Genomic DNA, 12,419 nt, shown 5'->3' on the forward strand with positions numbered 1-12,419 from the left:
ACATACAAAAACATAATGTTAACATACTGTTTAAATTATTTTTAATCTCAAATTTGATTAAAAAAACACATTTTTATTTAACTTTAGACGTATATTTCACCTCATTAAGATTTTCCTATTTCTTCTTTAAAACAACAAAACAATTTTTGTGTGTTTTTTAAATGAAAAACATCACTTTTCTACGTTATTGTATCACTAATGTTTTGAGTGGAAGAAATAAAAGATGGGCAGCAGAGGGGATGAAATAGAGCTATGGAAGGAAAGATGGAGTGGAGGGAAATAAATTCGTTTGAAAGAGAGGATACAAGGGAAGATGCAGGTGATATAGATAGATAGATAGATAGATAGATAGATAGATAGATAGATAGATAGATAGATAGATAGATAGATAGATAGATAGATAGATAGATAGATAGATAGATAGATAGATAGATAGATAGATAGATAGATAGATAGATAGATAGATAGATAGATAGATAGATAGATAGATAGATAGATAGATAGATAGATAGATAGATAGATAGATAGATAGATAGATAGATAGATAGATAGATAGAAATAAAGAAAGGTTATTTTTCTTTTGTACATTTTCTTCCAGCTAATTAGCTCATTACGCGGCGCACAAACAACCCGCGGTGCGCCCTCTGATTGGCTGGCCCGCGGGTCACGTGCTCGGCGTGGCCGTTCGTCTATTTGACAGCCTCGGGATGGCTGGATGCCAGAGGGGGGAAAAGGGACAGAGGAGAGGGGAGAGAAAGAAAAATTAGTATTCTCCTACCAGCCTCGCTATAAATCAATCATGGACTCGTACGTGGTGAGCTGTAAATATGCTGAGCCGCAGTTCCCGCCTTGCGAGGAAGATTACAGTAATTTTAGTGATCAAGGGGGGTTCTTCCCAAACAACAACAACAACAACAACAACCAACAGGACGGATTCTTCGGGTCCCTGCCGCCCCCGTACGCGCCGCATCACCCGGGGTACCCGCTCCCCTCGCCGGCACCGGACGGAGAGGAGCTGCCGCCGCAGCAGGCTGCCATCTTCCCGGGCTATCCGGACTCAGAGGGGAAGGAGGGCGAGCGGTTTCCTCCGGGTAACCTGCAGTGGATGACCTGCGCCAAGACGGCCCTCCAGGTGCAGAGGAGGACCGGCTGCCAGCCCAAAGACAAGCCGCCCATCGTGGTCTACCCGTGGATGAAGAAGGTGCACATCGCGCACGGTGAGATTATAATCTGGGTTCATATATTTGTGTGTGTGTGTGTGAGTGTGTGTGTGTTCTCTTTCTAATGTTGTGTCCATTTGGGAGAAGAGTTTTTTTTTTCGTCAGTAATTTACGACGTCAGTGAGAGTCACTAAAGAATTACGACCGCTATAAAGTTTTATGGCTCTGCCACAGCGGGTTTCTGTGTGTGTGTGTGTGTGTGTGTGTGTGCGCGCGGGCACGTGCGCGTGCGTCATGGGTGTCTCAATGCACACAAAGGTTTTGAAGTTATGTCACAAAGTAGAATGTATTTTTTTTTTTGGATCGAGGCCCAGTCCATCCACGAATCGGGATTATAAATAAATTTAAAAAAATCAAACAGATGTGTCTAAAAATAACTGTGATTTTTCTTTCGGTATTTCCACGAGGGATTGCCACAGAAAGTCAGTCCACGTCAACTTCATTCTTTCTAGTTAAAACGTTTTTTTTTTTTTTTAACGTAAAATCACCTCGACCCTCCCACAATTTTTTGCGTCTCGCTTAATTTGGGTTGATTTTTTAAACCTTAGACTTTCGTCTGACGTGTAAATTATTATGTCTAGTCTAATCAAACTATTATAAAAAACAAATAGAACATATATTTAATATTAATGTGTTTTGTCCCCCCCCCTTCATGTTGCTTATTTTCATTGTAATTTCAAATGTATATTCTGCATTCATTCGCTGTATTCTTGTTAATTTATAAATCCGAAATATATTTTAATACTTAAAAACTTATTTTTCTTAATAAAAGTATGTATGTATTTCATTAAACGTATCTGTGCATAAGAATAAACAATGCGACATAATTCCAATTACTTGTGATGAATTAAAAACGTTGGCATAGAACAACAGTAAAATATATATGTGTGTCATATAATAAAATAATAATTATAACAATAATACAAATAATAATATTTATAAAAAATAATAAGAATAATATTATAAATGCACTATATATATAATTATCTATAATTACCTTGAATGTATTACATTATTTACATCAACATTTCGATAGCAATTTATACCAGGAATTAAAATGTTAGTTATATATGTTATAATGGGCAAATAATCGGTAATACCGGAAAATCCTCTATATTTATTTTAAAACTTTAAAAATATATATTTAATTGAATGTATTTATTTGCAGTGAATCCGAACCACACAGGTCCCGAACCGAAGCGTCTGCGCACGGCCTACACGCGCCAGCAGGTCCTGGAGCTGGAGAAAGAGTTTCACTTCAGCCGCTACCTGACGCGCCGCCGCCGCGTCGAGGTCGCGCATGCGCTCTGCCTCTCCGAGCGGCAGGTGAAGGTTTGGTTCCAAAACCGGCGCATGCGCTGGAAGAAGGACAACAAGCTGCCAAACACCAAAGGACGCAGCAAAAACAAGAAGCCGACAGACAACAACAACAGCAGCAGCAGCAGCAGCGGCAGCGGCAGCGGTGATGACGTCAGCATCACAGTAGCGATCTGATCAACTCTCGATTTTTTTTTCTCAATAATCCAGGATTTCTGTCTCCAGAACCACCTTTAACCCCTTTATGTGTATAGACTCTTAGCCTTATATCATGATTTAAGTCCAATATTTCTGTTTATGTATTTCATCAAGTTGCCAAATAGCAAATGTATGCTTTTATTTTGGAGAAAACAGGGTTTTGATTTCAACAGGGTAAAGAAACAAAAACAGGGTTTATAGATGAATAATGAAGAAGCCTGATTTATATGCACATTGCCAAAATGTTCCCAGAGCAGCGCTTAAGTTTTGGTCAACAACAAACCATAATTTTGCTCTTTTACCAGATTTTATTTTTACATCCAAAACCGTTAGATGAGGATGAGCAGCCATATATTATTGTGAATATATTACGAGTTTTTTTTTCAAGGCAAAATGGGAGAAATAAGAGAGTGGAATAAAAACCTGAATTAGACATTTGTAATGCACGAAACGTACTGTAAATTCATCTTTGTCTCAGGGTTATACAGGGTTTTGTACGAGGAGGGTTTTTGATAATAAAGGTATAAAATATTGTCTTCATGACTATTGCTCTCGTTGATTCCAGCCTATATGCTATCACCAGTACTTATTCTTTTATTGTTTCGGGGCATGTTTTATTCTTTGTAGTCATCGCCGTCTTCCTTTATATGTGTTGTTATGAATAAAGTTTTATATGTGGACATGTTTTTGATAAAAAATACCTTGAAAATGATAATAAATATGTGTTTGTCGTTTATTGTTACACATTCACACTTATATTCGCATAGATACACACACTAACACACTAATATGTACATACCCACTTAGATAAACATATATACACATTGACACACACACTAACACACAAACACACACACACTTATATACACATTGACACACACACTAACACACAATAATATGTACACACCCACTTAGATAAACATATATACACATTGACACACACACACTAACACACAAACACACACACACTTATATACACATTGACACACACACAATAATATGTACACACCCACTTATATAAACATATATATACATTGACATACACACTAACACACAAACACACACACACTTATATACACATTGACACACACACTCGCAAATGCCTATTCACATAGACACATACACTAATATGTACGCACACACACACCTACACTCACACACACACTTATATTAACATATATACACACACTAACACACTAATATGTACACACCCACTTATATAAACATATATATACACATTGACACACACACTAACACACACCACACACACACTTATATACACGTTGACACACACACTCACAAATGCCTATTCACATAGACACATACACTAATATGTACGCACACACACACCTACACTCACACACACACACTTATATTAACATATATACACACACTAACACACACTAATACGTACACACCCACTTATATAAACATATATACACATTGACACACAAACACACACTAATATGTACACACCCACTTATATAAACATATATATACATTGACACACACACTAACACACACGCACACCACACACACACACACACACACACACACATATATACACATAGACACACACACTCACGAATGCCTATTCACATAGACACGTACACTAATATGTACGCACACACACCCACACACACACTTATATTAACATATATACACATTAAAACACACACTCAGATATTCACCCACAAGTGTATTAACATACAAACATACACTTATACTGTATATACACTCACTTATATTAACATACACATACAAACACACTTATATTCACATAAATACACTAATATATATTGAGACACACACACACACACACTCATATTCATGCAATCACACACGCACACACACACACACACACACACACACACACACACACACACACACACACACACACACACACACACACACACACACACACACACACACACACACACACACACTCACACACTTATATCAACATATATACACATTAAAACACACACTCAGATTTCCACACACAAGTGTATTAACATACAAACACACACTTATATATAAACTCACTTATATTTACATACAAACACACTTATATTCACATAAATACATATTAAGACACACACGCACACAAGCACTTATATTGGCGCACGCACATCATTCATCTTTACAGCAGCACGAGGACTGCGGTGTTGGTCACTGGAGGTCACTTGAGGTCAACCACTAACCGCGTCTCCAGAGAAGGACGTGAATGAGTTTTTTCATTTTTCCTCTTGTAGACTCTCTATCTTTTGGGAACTACTAGAGCAACAGTCGGGGGGTCTGACGCCAGGGGGATGAAGTGACGTCATCCTAGGCGCAAATATCACTCATAAAAAAAGCTCGATCCGTCAACGTCACATGATCCGCGCCCCCTTATTTCCCTGCGGTGGGAAATGAGCGCTGAGAGCCGCTTTAATTGGTCACTTCCTCTGCAGACGAGCTCACATGTGCGAGGGAGCAACAGAAGCTGAAGATCCATCACTAAAAAATGACCAGCTGACCTCAACATGGACTCTTTTATTCTTATTACGTCAACAAGTAGTTCAGTTCCTTCACCGAGGGGTTAAGTATAATCCGCCGATACAAGCGGAACGCTTCCTTTTAACAACTCGATCACGAGAACGCAATAAAAGAAAATGTAGCTGCAGGGAAAAAACTGAACAAAACGAGAACGTTAAAAAATGCGGTGACAAAAGAGCGCTATCTTGTGGTACACACGTGGTACTGTAATGTGGAAGTCAAACGTGAAGGTGCCTAAGCATGAGTCCAGGCACACTGTAAAAAAAGGAAAATATATTTTACTTTGTATGAAATGGCGGAGTAGAGGCAGCAAAACACAAGTGAGATATAAATAATATATATAAAAAGGTAAAAACAATACAAAATAAAAGCAATATATAAGTTGTATATGTTTGTGTTGTTTATGTTTGTGTCTTGAGTTGATAATTATAATAACGACAAGAATAATATCAACAACAACAATAATAATGATAATAATAATACAATTAATTACAATGTATTTTATTTATAAGCACCTCGCAAGATAATTTTAAAGGTGGTAATAGAAAAGATCAAATCTCGCAATTCAATAAAATCATACAATTCATTAAATTACACAATTCAATAAAATCACATTGCAAAAAGAAGTTGCATAAAATCAACACTATAGAATAAGGTTAAAAAACAGTAAACCCTTATGAGGGGGTGTGCCATGGGTTAAGAGCCAGAATTATTTATTGCTCATATTACATGGCTTTTCCTTTATTTTCTGGAACTCCTGTTGTGCTATCAGTTTTGTATTGATCTTTAAAATATATACTTTATTGAATATTGTTTTGATTGTTTAAGCGCTTTGTGACCCTGGTCTGGAAAAGCGCTATACAAATAAAAACTTACTTACTTACTTACTTACTTACATACGATTTTTAAGATAGCTCAGTTGCATAATAGTTTCATTTTGTAGGAGACAAAAAAACTCAAAAAACAGGATTCGATTCCTAAATTAAATAATAGCTCATACAACATTACAGATTCTATATAAAAAAAAGTTTTTTTTAATTTTTCCAACCATGAGACGGAACGTCTGTAGCCTCTTGCGTTTCTTCACCGGACTCTTTTAACCGACGCACCTGTTCGTGACGACAGCGCTTGCCCTTAAACTTGCATGTCGGATTCATCTTTGCCTCCTTCTATTTTCTGTGGATTAATATTTAAAATAAAGTAGATACAACAAGCAGGATGTCTTTGGCGGCGGAAGCTTTTGTGTCTCAGATGGCAGGTAGAATCTCTTCTTGTCTTCTTTTTATTCTGCAGCATGCTAAAGTTAGCATGCTAATGTCATTGTCGAATGTTTGTGTTGAATATTAACATTTTATCTCTTTGCATTCGTCTTATTCTCATTTTGCATGATTATTTTACTAATGTCATACTTGTGTCAAATGTGCCGCTTCTTGTCTTCCCCGGTGTGTGTCAATCTCGTCATTATAGATTTGACTAGAAGCTATTGTTGCACTAGCTGCACTTATAAAGTATAATATACAATGTATTAAAACGTGTCTCGTTAACCTATGTATTTTTTTGGTATTTCTGACTGAAATTATCTAATCTGACAAGCTAATCCAAAAAATAATCAATATATTTTAATAACCATCGAAGAAACGTATATGTTAGCAATAATACTTTTATTAAACCCTATAACGGCACAATATACAACAATTTTAACATGAATTAATCCAGTAAGGTGTTAAAAAGTTATATCACATAAAAGCCCATCTTTAAAAGCGTGATTTTAAAAAGAGCAAAAAAGCACATATTGTTATTATTCATTTTATTTATTTGTATATTTACGTGATCAACTGTGATAAAATGCACTTAAATAGTACTTCTCAATGTAGACAACACTACAATAAATCAGGCGGATGACCTTCAATGATTTAGTGCCTCCTTTATTTTGTTTTGTTTGTTTTATGATCCATGAATGTTTAAAATATCTTACACATATTTCCCAGACATGCTCAAAGATTCTCATAATAATTGAACATTAAGATGTGACAAATAAAATCTAAAATATGAATTGGATGGTAAGCACGACATACAATAATACATATAATAATACTAATACATAGCAAATAAGACAAGAAAATAAAGTGGGCGTCTTTACTTGTATGTCATCAACTGTTTTTTTTTTAAAAATAAATAGCATTTTGAGTGATGCTTGGCAACTGTCACAGATTTATTTATTCATTCGCTTTGTGTTGTGTAAATATGATATTTGTAAAAGAAACTGAAAAAAATATTTGTTATCTAACTAGTACAACATAGTTAAGAACATATATGTCCTGCATATACAGTCGGATGTAAATTGACAGAAGCACACCTGTGTACGTGTCACAGACTCGTCACCTCACATCTGTTTGTCTGTGTTTGTTTGACTGACAGCAGCCGAGCCGTGGCCCGAGAGTGCGACCTTGTACCAGCCGCTGCAGGGTAAGTGTGAGAAAAGAAAAGTGTCACCCTGAAGTGTGAGCGATTCTTACAGAGTTTATTTTACTATGTGTTCTGTATATCTTAAAATAATGTGTATGTATGTTTAATATTGTTTGTGATCAGCTGTGACAGCTTAAATAAAGGAATATCTTAAATTATTTATTGGCATCTAGAAGTAACCGATACTGCTGTAATAATGATGATATGTTGCACTTTGGATTTCTATTAATGTGGCATTCAAAGATTAATTATATCCTTTTACAGAAGACCAGATTCTGCTGTCAGACTCTGCCTCATCTCTTGCTGTACAGGTGATTTATTATTTAATTTTTCTCACAATTGTATGCACAGATGGCAACATCAAAACTTCAGTGTTGACACAGACAAACGTACAAATAAAGTGTTATTCTATCCTATGTACTGTATATTTTGCATATTGTTCCGTTTTTAGTTATATTTTTACTTCTATTCCGTCTCCTGTGTGCAAAGAAAAGTAAAACCCTCATAAGTGACATTAACAGCCAGAGAGATAGATGTAAAGAGGAATATATTGTAAATAAAGCTCTTTCTGATTCTGAAGAACTGTTTTGTTTAGTATTCAAAAATGATATATAAATAAATTTGATTACATAATATGAAAAAAATGTTTTATATATTTTTTTGCATGTGAAATAATTATGTTTATTGTGGGAAATATTTAAGAAAATGATGGTTACATTTTGCAAAATATTGTGCAATAATTTAAGCTATCGAAAAAGTATAATAAAGTATTGTATAATAAACTTCAATAATTTTTCTAGACCTACCTGCGGATGTGTGGTCTGCCTGTACAGGTGGTCTGCAGGGCAAACGCTGAGTACATGTCTCCCTCTGGTGAGTGCTGGAGCTCCTGCAGCTCCTGCAACGATAGAACTAACCGTAGAGTAACTTCTTCTTCGTTCATCTTCCAGGCAAGATTCCGTTCATCCATGTGGGGAACCAGGTCGTCTCAGAACTCAGCCCGATTGTCCAGTTCACCAAAGCCAAAGTGAGTGTAAGTTTATCTTCCGTATGAAAAGTGAAATGAAAATTCAACGATTTTCAGGGTCACTCGCTGAGTGATGGGCTGGACGACGTCCAGAGAGCCGAGATGAAGGCGTACATGGAGTTGGTGAACAACATGCTGCTGACTGCTGAGGTATATATACACACACACCTGCTGAAACACTAGTAAGTAGTATACAAATGTATTTGCAAATATATAAACATCTGTAAAGAATTGATAGAGACATAATAGAACAATATATTTTCTACACTAACATACATAAAAATATACACATGTAAACACACAAACCACTAGAGGTGTGTATTATCAAGTATCTGGTGATACAATACGTATCACGATACTTGGGCAACGATACGATATATAGCAATACTGTAGTAAAAAGGATATATATTTAGTATTGTCGAAGAATTTACAGACCACATGACTCTTGACAAAGTTATAACTGCTTTCATTTGTTTTGAAACGAAAATATGTCCAAACATCAGCTTTAAAAGCTGCTGGAGTCCACTGTATCCTCTCGTCCTCAGTAATCGCCGGGATTTTGTGGAATTTAATTGTTCCTTTAACTCTTGAGGACGTAATGACAGCTGCCCGAGGTTTAATTGCAACAAGTAAATGAACAAATGCTGTGAATACTTGCATGTTAATTGTAAATAATTGTATTATTTTTTACACAAACAATACATAAAGTCTGATAAAAGGAAATATGATTTGAAAACAGTGTTAAATATTGATAAAGTATCTTCAGAAAAAAAAGAAGAAATCATGATAATTAAGTTTATCGATATGGTCTTATCTTAAATTATACTCAGAAAAAAATAAGAAAAATTAAAGTACAAACCTACAAAACAAATGTCCTGTGATTCCAGCTCTACGTCCAGTGGTGTGATGATGGAACGGCTGCTGAGGTCAGAAAGTTTGCTCGACTGTCTTCTCATTTTTTACTCCGTCATTTTGTTTTTCTCTAACTTTTTCTGCAACTTTATGGCCCAGATTTCTCGTCCCAGGTATTCCAGTCCGTACCCCTGGCCCGTCAGCACCATCGTGGCTTACGAGAAGCAGTGGCAGATCCGCAGGAAGATGAAGGCCATCGGCTGGGGAGGGAAGACGGTGGAGCAGGTGTGGAGTCTCATCTGATGACTGCAGTACATCCTATGGTCTGGACGGTCGTTCAATTTATTATTTTACTCGCGTAGGTGTACGAGGACGTGAACCAGTGCTGCCAGGCTCTGTCGCAGAGGTTGGGAACTCAGCCGTTCTTCTTCAACAAACAGTGAGTTTGGTTTCTGACAGTCGGCATAAAAAAACAAGAGCAGCAAAAAATATTTTTTATGTTATCATTTATTTTACTCTATCCATTTCTCGGTAGCCAATATTAATAAATAAATAGAAAGAAATCTTGAATTGAGGGTCGTCTTTGCTGCCATCTGGTGGTTTGAAGTTGCCATTGCCCATGTTTAGGCTTAAGGTTTAGAGATCTTGCTTTTAGTTCATTGAATGTGTTGTTTAATATATATATTATATATTTATATTAAAAAAATGTTTGATCGCTAATTACACAAGTTGAAAATTAATGTTCTAAGTTCACTATTTTTAATTAATATCTTTTTTAATTAAATATTTAAATGTTGTTAGTAGTAAGTAATGGTTGAAAACACAAACGCATGCAAGGCAATATTCTGATGATACACTTATAAATCTGCATCAGTTTAAGTATTTATTTATTTTTTACCTTTTTAATACTTCCATCTTAGCTCAAGAGCAACTTCAGCTAGCATCCGCCATTTTGACTCTACACTGACATCCTTCCCAACAGACTGAACTACTTTTTACGAATTCATTTTTTGAATGTATCTGTTTTCCTCTCAGGCCCACAGAGCTGGACGCGCTAGTGTTCGGTCACCTCTTCACCATCCTGACCACCAGACTGACCAACTCGGAGCTGGCCGCCAAGGTCAGAGGTCACAGCAACCTGCTGTCCTTCTGCAGACGCATCGAACAAACGTACTTTGAGGACAAGAGCTCGTGAAGATCCTCCACGACCCCACCTCGTGTACATACCTGTCATCATTCCCTGATCACTTCCTGGAGATGAACAACCTTCACACATGTGCTCCTTTATTTATTCTTCCTCTTTGCTGGGTCAAGCTCGAACTGTGATGCCCCAAGAGGCCAGGATATGGTACTGCATATGAATCACACAAACAAAAGTTGTTCTCTAGTTTCCAACTGACGTTTGAATCCTCGTGGATATTTTATGACTTAAGTGCCACCGAAATGAGCAAAGAAACAAATGGTCAATTATCTGCAGCCTTCCCAGTCCGTCGTTTTTTCTTGCTTAAATATATATTTTGAGTTGTAATTGAAACATTACTGCCTTTATTTTGTCCGTGCTACATTTTAAACATTTTATCGATGAGATTGGATTTAAAAAAAAGCTGGAAATAATTTAAAGTTCTGCTGTGTGTATGGAAAGTGCCTGCTAAATAAAAGGAATTGAACCATGAACTGCTTGTTGTTCTGACTAGTGTGATAGCATAATTAAAACCAACTCAACTCGAGGCTATTGCTAAAAATGAAGTAAATGGCCTGCATTATCTTAAGTGTTATTTTGAACGAAAAACATCATTTATTCCTAACATTATTAATCTAAAACATGCTTAAAGAGAAATAATGTTAATGTACCGTGTTACATTTTTAAAAAAAATAATAAGTGAGGGTTTATCCGTACTACAAATTAACTTCAAACACAAAATAATGTAATAAAAGCGACACTAGTAGTTGCTGGAAAAGCAAAAATGCACACATACAGTTTTTACTGTATGTTACTATTTTAGTTAATATTGCTGGACATTTTAACTACATTTGTAGATCATAATCTTTGAATTTGAATTATCAGCGATCGAAATCTACTCAATTGGTCAGTAGAAAAATGTTGCGAAGAAGAGTTGTTGGAGCTCCCACTGCAGTTTAACATCACGGAGAGTAACATATCTTCATAAAAATATTGGACCCAGATGGTATTTCAGAGCACCACCAATTCTTACCCATTAAAAACATTTCTGGAAAATGTGATTGACTTATTTTGTAATAACTTTTTTATGATATAACAAGCATTTGAGACGAAAAAAAATAAATGCATACTGACATATAATGCTACTTAGAGTTTGGCATCTATTGACATTTTATTTGTATTTAATATATATTTATTATTGGCTATTTATAAATTTTTACCCAAGTACTTTAAACAATCAATTTTTTTTAATAATTTCAACACAAAGGTTAAGGTCTCCTCACCTCCACTTGCCCTCCCGTTGTCCGTCTGCAAGGTTTCCTCTGAGGTCACAAGGCGACCCCCTGAACTTCCTGGCGTGCTGGGACCATGAATGATGAGCGCTGCCCGTCAGAGGGGTCAGCAGCAGCCGGGCAGACAGACAGAGAAATAAACACTGAGGGCCAAATGACCGTCATGATGTAGGAAATCTGGTTGAGTTCAAGAGCAAATCGCCTGAAGCTTCAGACCAACAACCTCTGCATGGACCCGTCAAGATTGTGTGTCTGGGTTCATCCTTCAGGTAAATGAAGGTATTAATTACGAAGCCATCAGGAGGCTGAGAAACACTTCTTTCTTCTTT

General features: G+C 36.4%; 2 protein-coding genes across 2 annotated transcripts; both read left to right on the top strand.

Annotated features, from left to right (window-relative positions):
- Positions 1 to 583: 583 nt before the first annotated feature.
- Positions 584 to 3,270, top strand: LOC148069677 (homeobox protein Hox-D4b-like). The gene is made up of 2 exons (XM_087802435.1): positions 584 to 1,217; positions 2,389 to 3,270. The coding sequence occupies exons 1-2, from the start codon at positions 716 to 718 to the stop codon at positions 2,712 to 2,714; spliced, it is 828 nt and encodes a 275-aa protein (XP_087658561.1). The 5' UTR covers positions 584 to 715; the 3' UTR covers positions 2,715 to 3,270.
- A 3,118-nt stretch (positions 3,271 to 6,388) lies between these two features.
- On the top strand, positions 6,389 to 11,292 carry mtx2 (metaxin 2). Its single transcript, XM_087802507.1, has 10 exons — positions 6,389 to 6,531; positions 7,692 to 7,739; positions 8,004 to 8,050; positions 8,540 to 8,612; positions 8,690 to 8,766; positions 8,824 to 8,916; positions 9,654 to 9,692; positions 9,778 to 9,903; positions 9,981 to 10,057; positions 10,654 to 11,292. Exons 1-10 carry the CDS (start codon positions 6,492 to 6,494, stop codon positions 10,811 to 10,813), a joined length of 780 nt encoding a protein of 259 aa, XP_087658633.1. The 5' UTR covers positions 6,389 to 6,491; the 3' UTR covers positions 10,814 to 11,292.
- The last annotated feature ends 1,127 nt before the right edge of the window (positions 11,293 to 12,419 follow it).

Source organism: Callionymus lyra, chromosome 11 (assembly GCF_982586985.1).
Source record: "Callionymus lyra chromosome 11, fCalLyr1.hap1.1, whole genome shotgun sequence".
In the NCBI taxonomy this organism is placed as follows: domain Eukaryota; kingdom Metazoa; phylum Chordata; class Actinopteri; order Syngnathiformes; family Callionymidae; genus Callionymus; species Callionymus lyra.

What these genes read in the sequence shown, in the direction of transcription:
- LOC148069677 (XM_087802435.1), top strand. Translation starts at nt 716, where the DNA reads ATGCCAGAGGGGGGAAAAGGGACAGAGGAGAGGGGAGAGAAAGAAAAA. An exon ending in GAAGGTGCACATCGCGCACG is followed by an intron (nt 1,218 to 2,388) that starts GTGAGATTATAA and finishes ATTTATTTGCAG; the next exon opens with TGAATCCGAACCACACAGGT.
- mtx2 (XM_087802507.1), top strand. Translation starts at nt 6,492, where the DNA reads ATGTCTTTGGCGGCGGAAGCTTTTGTGTCTCAGATGGCAG. An exon ending in ACATGCTGCTGACTGCTGAG is followed by an intron (nt 8,917 to 9,653) that starts GTATATATACAC and finishes CTGTGATTCCAG; the next exon opens with CTCTACGTCCAGTGGTGTGA. An exon ending in GAGGGAAGACGGTGGAGCAG is followed by an intron (nt 9,904 to 9,980) that starts GTGTGGAGTCTC and finishes TTACTCGCGTAG; the next exon opens with GTGTACGAGGACGTGAACCA.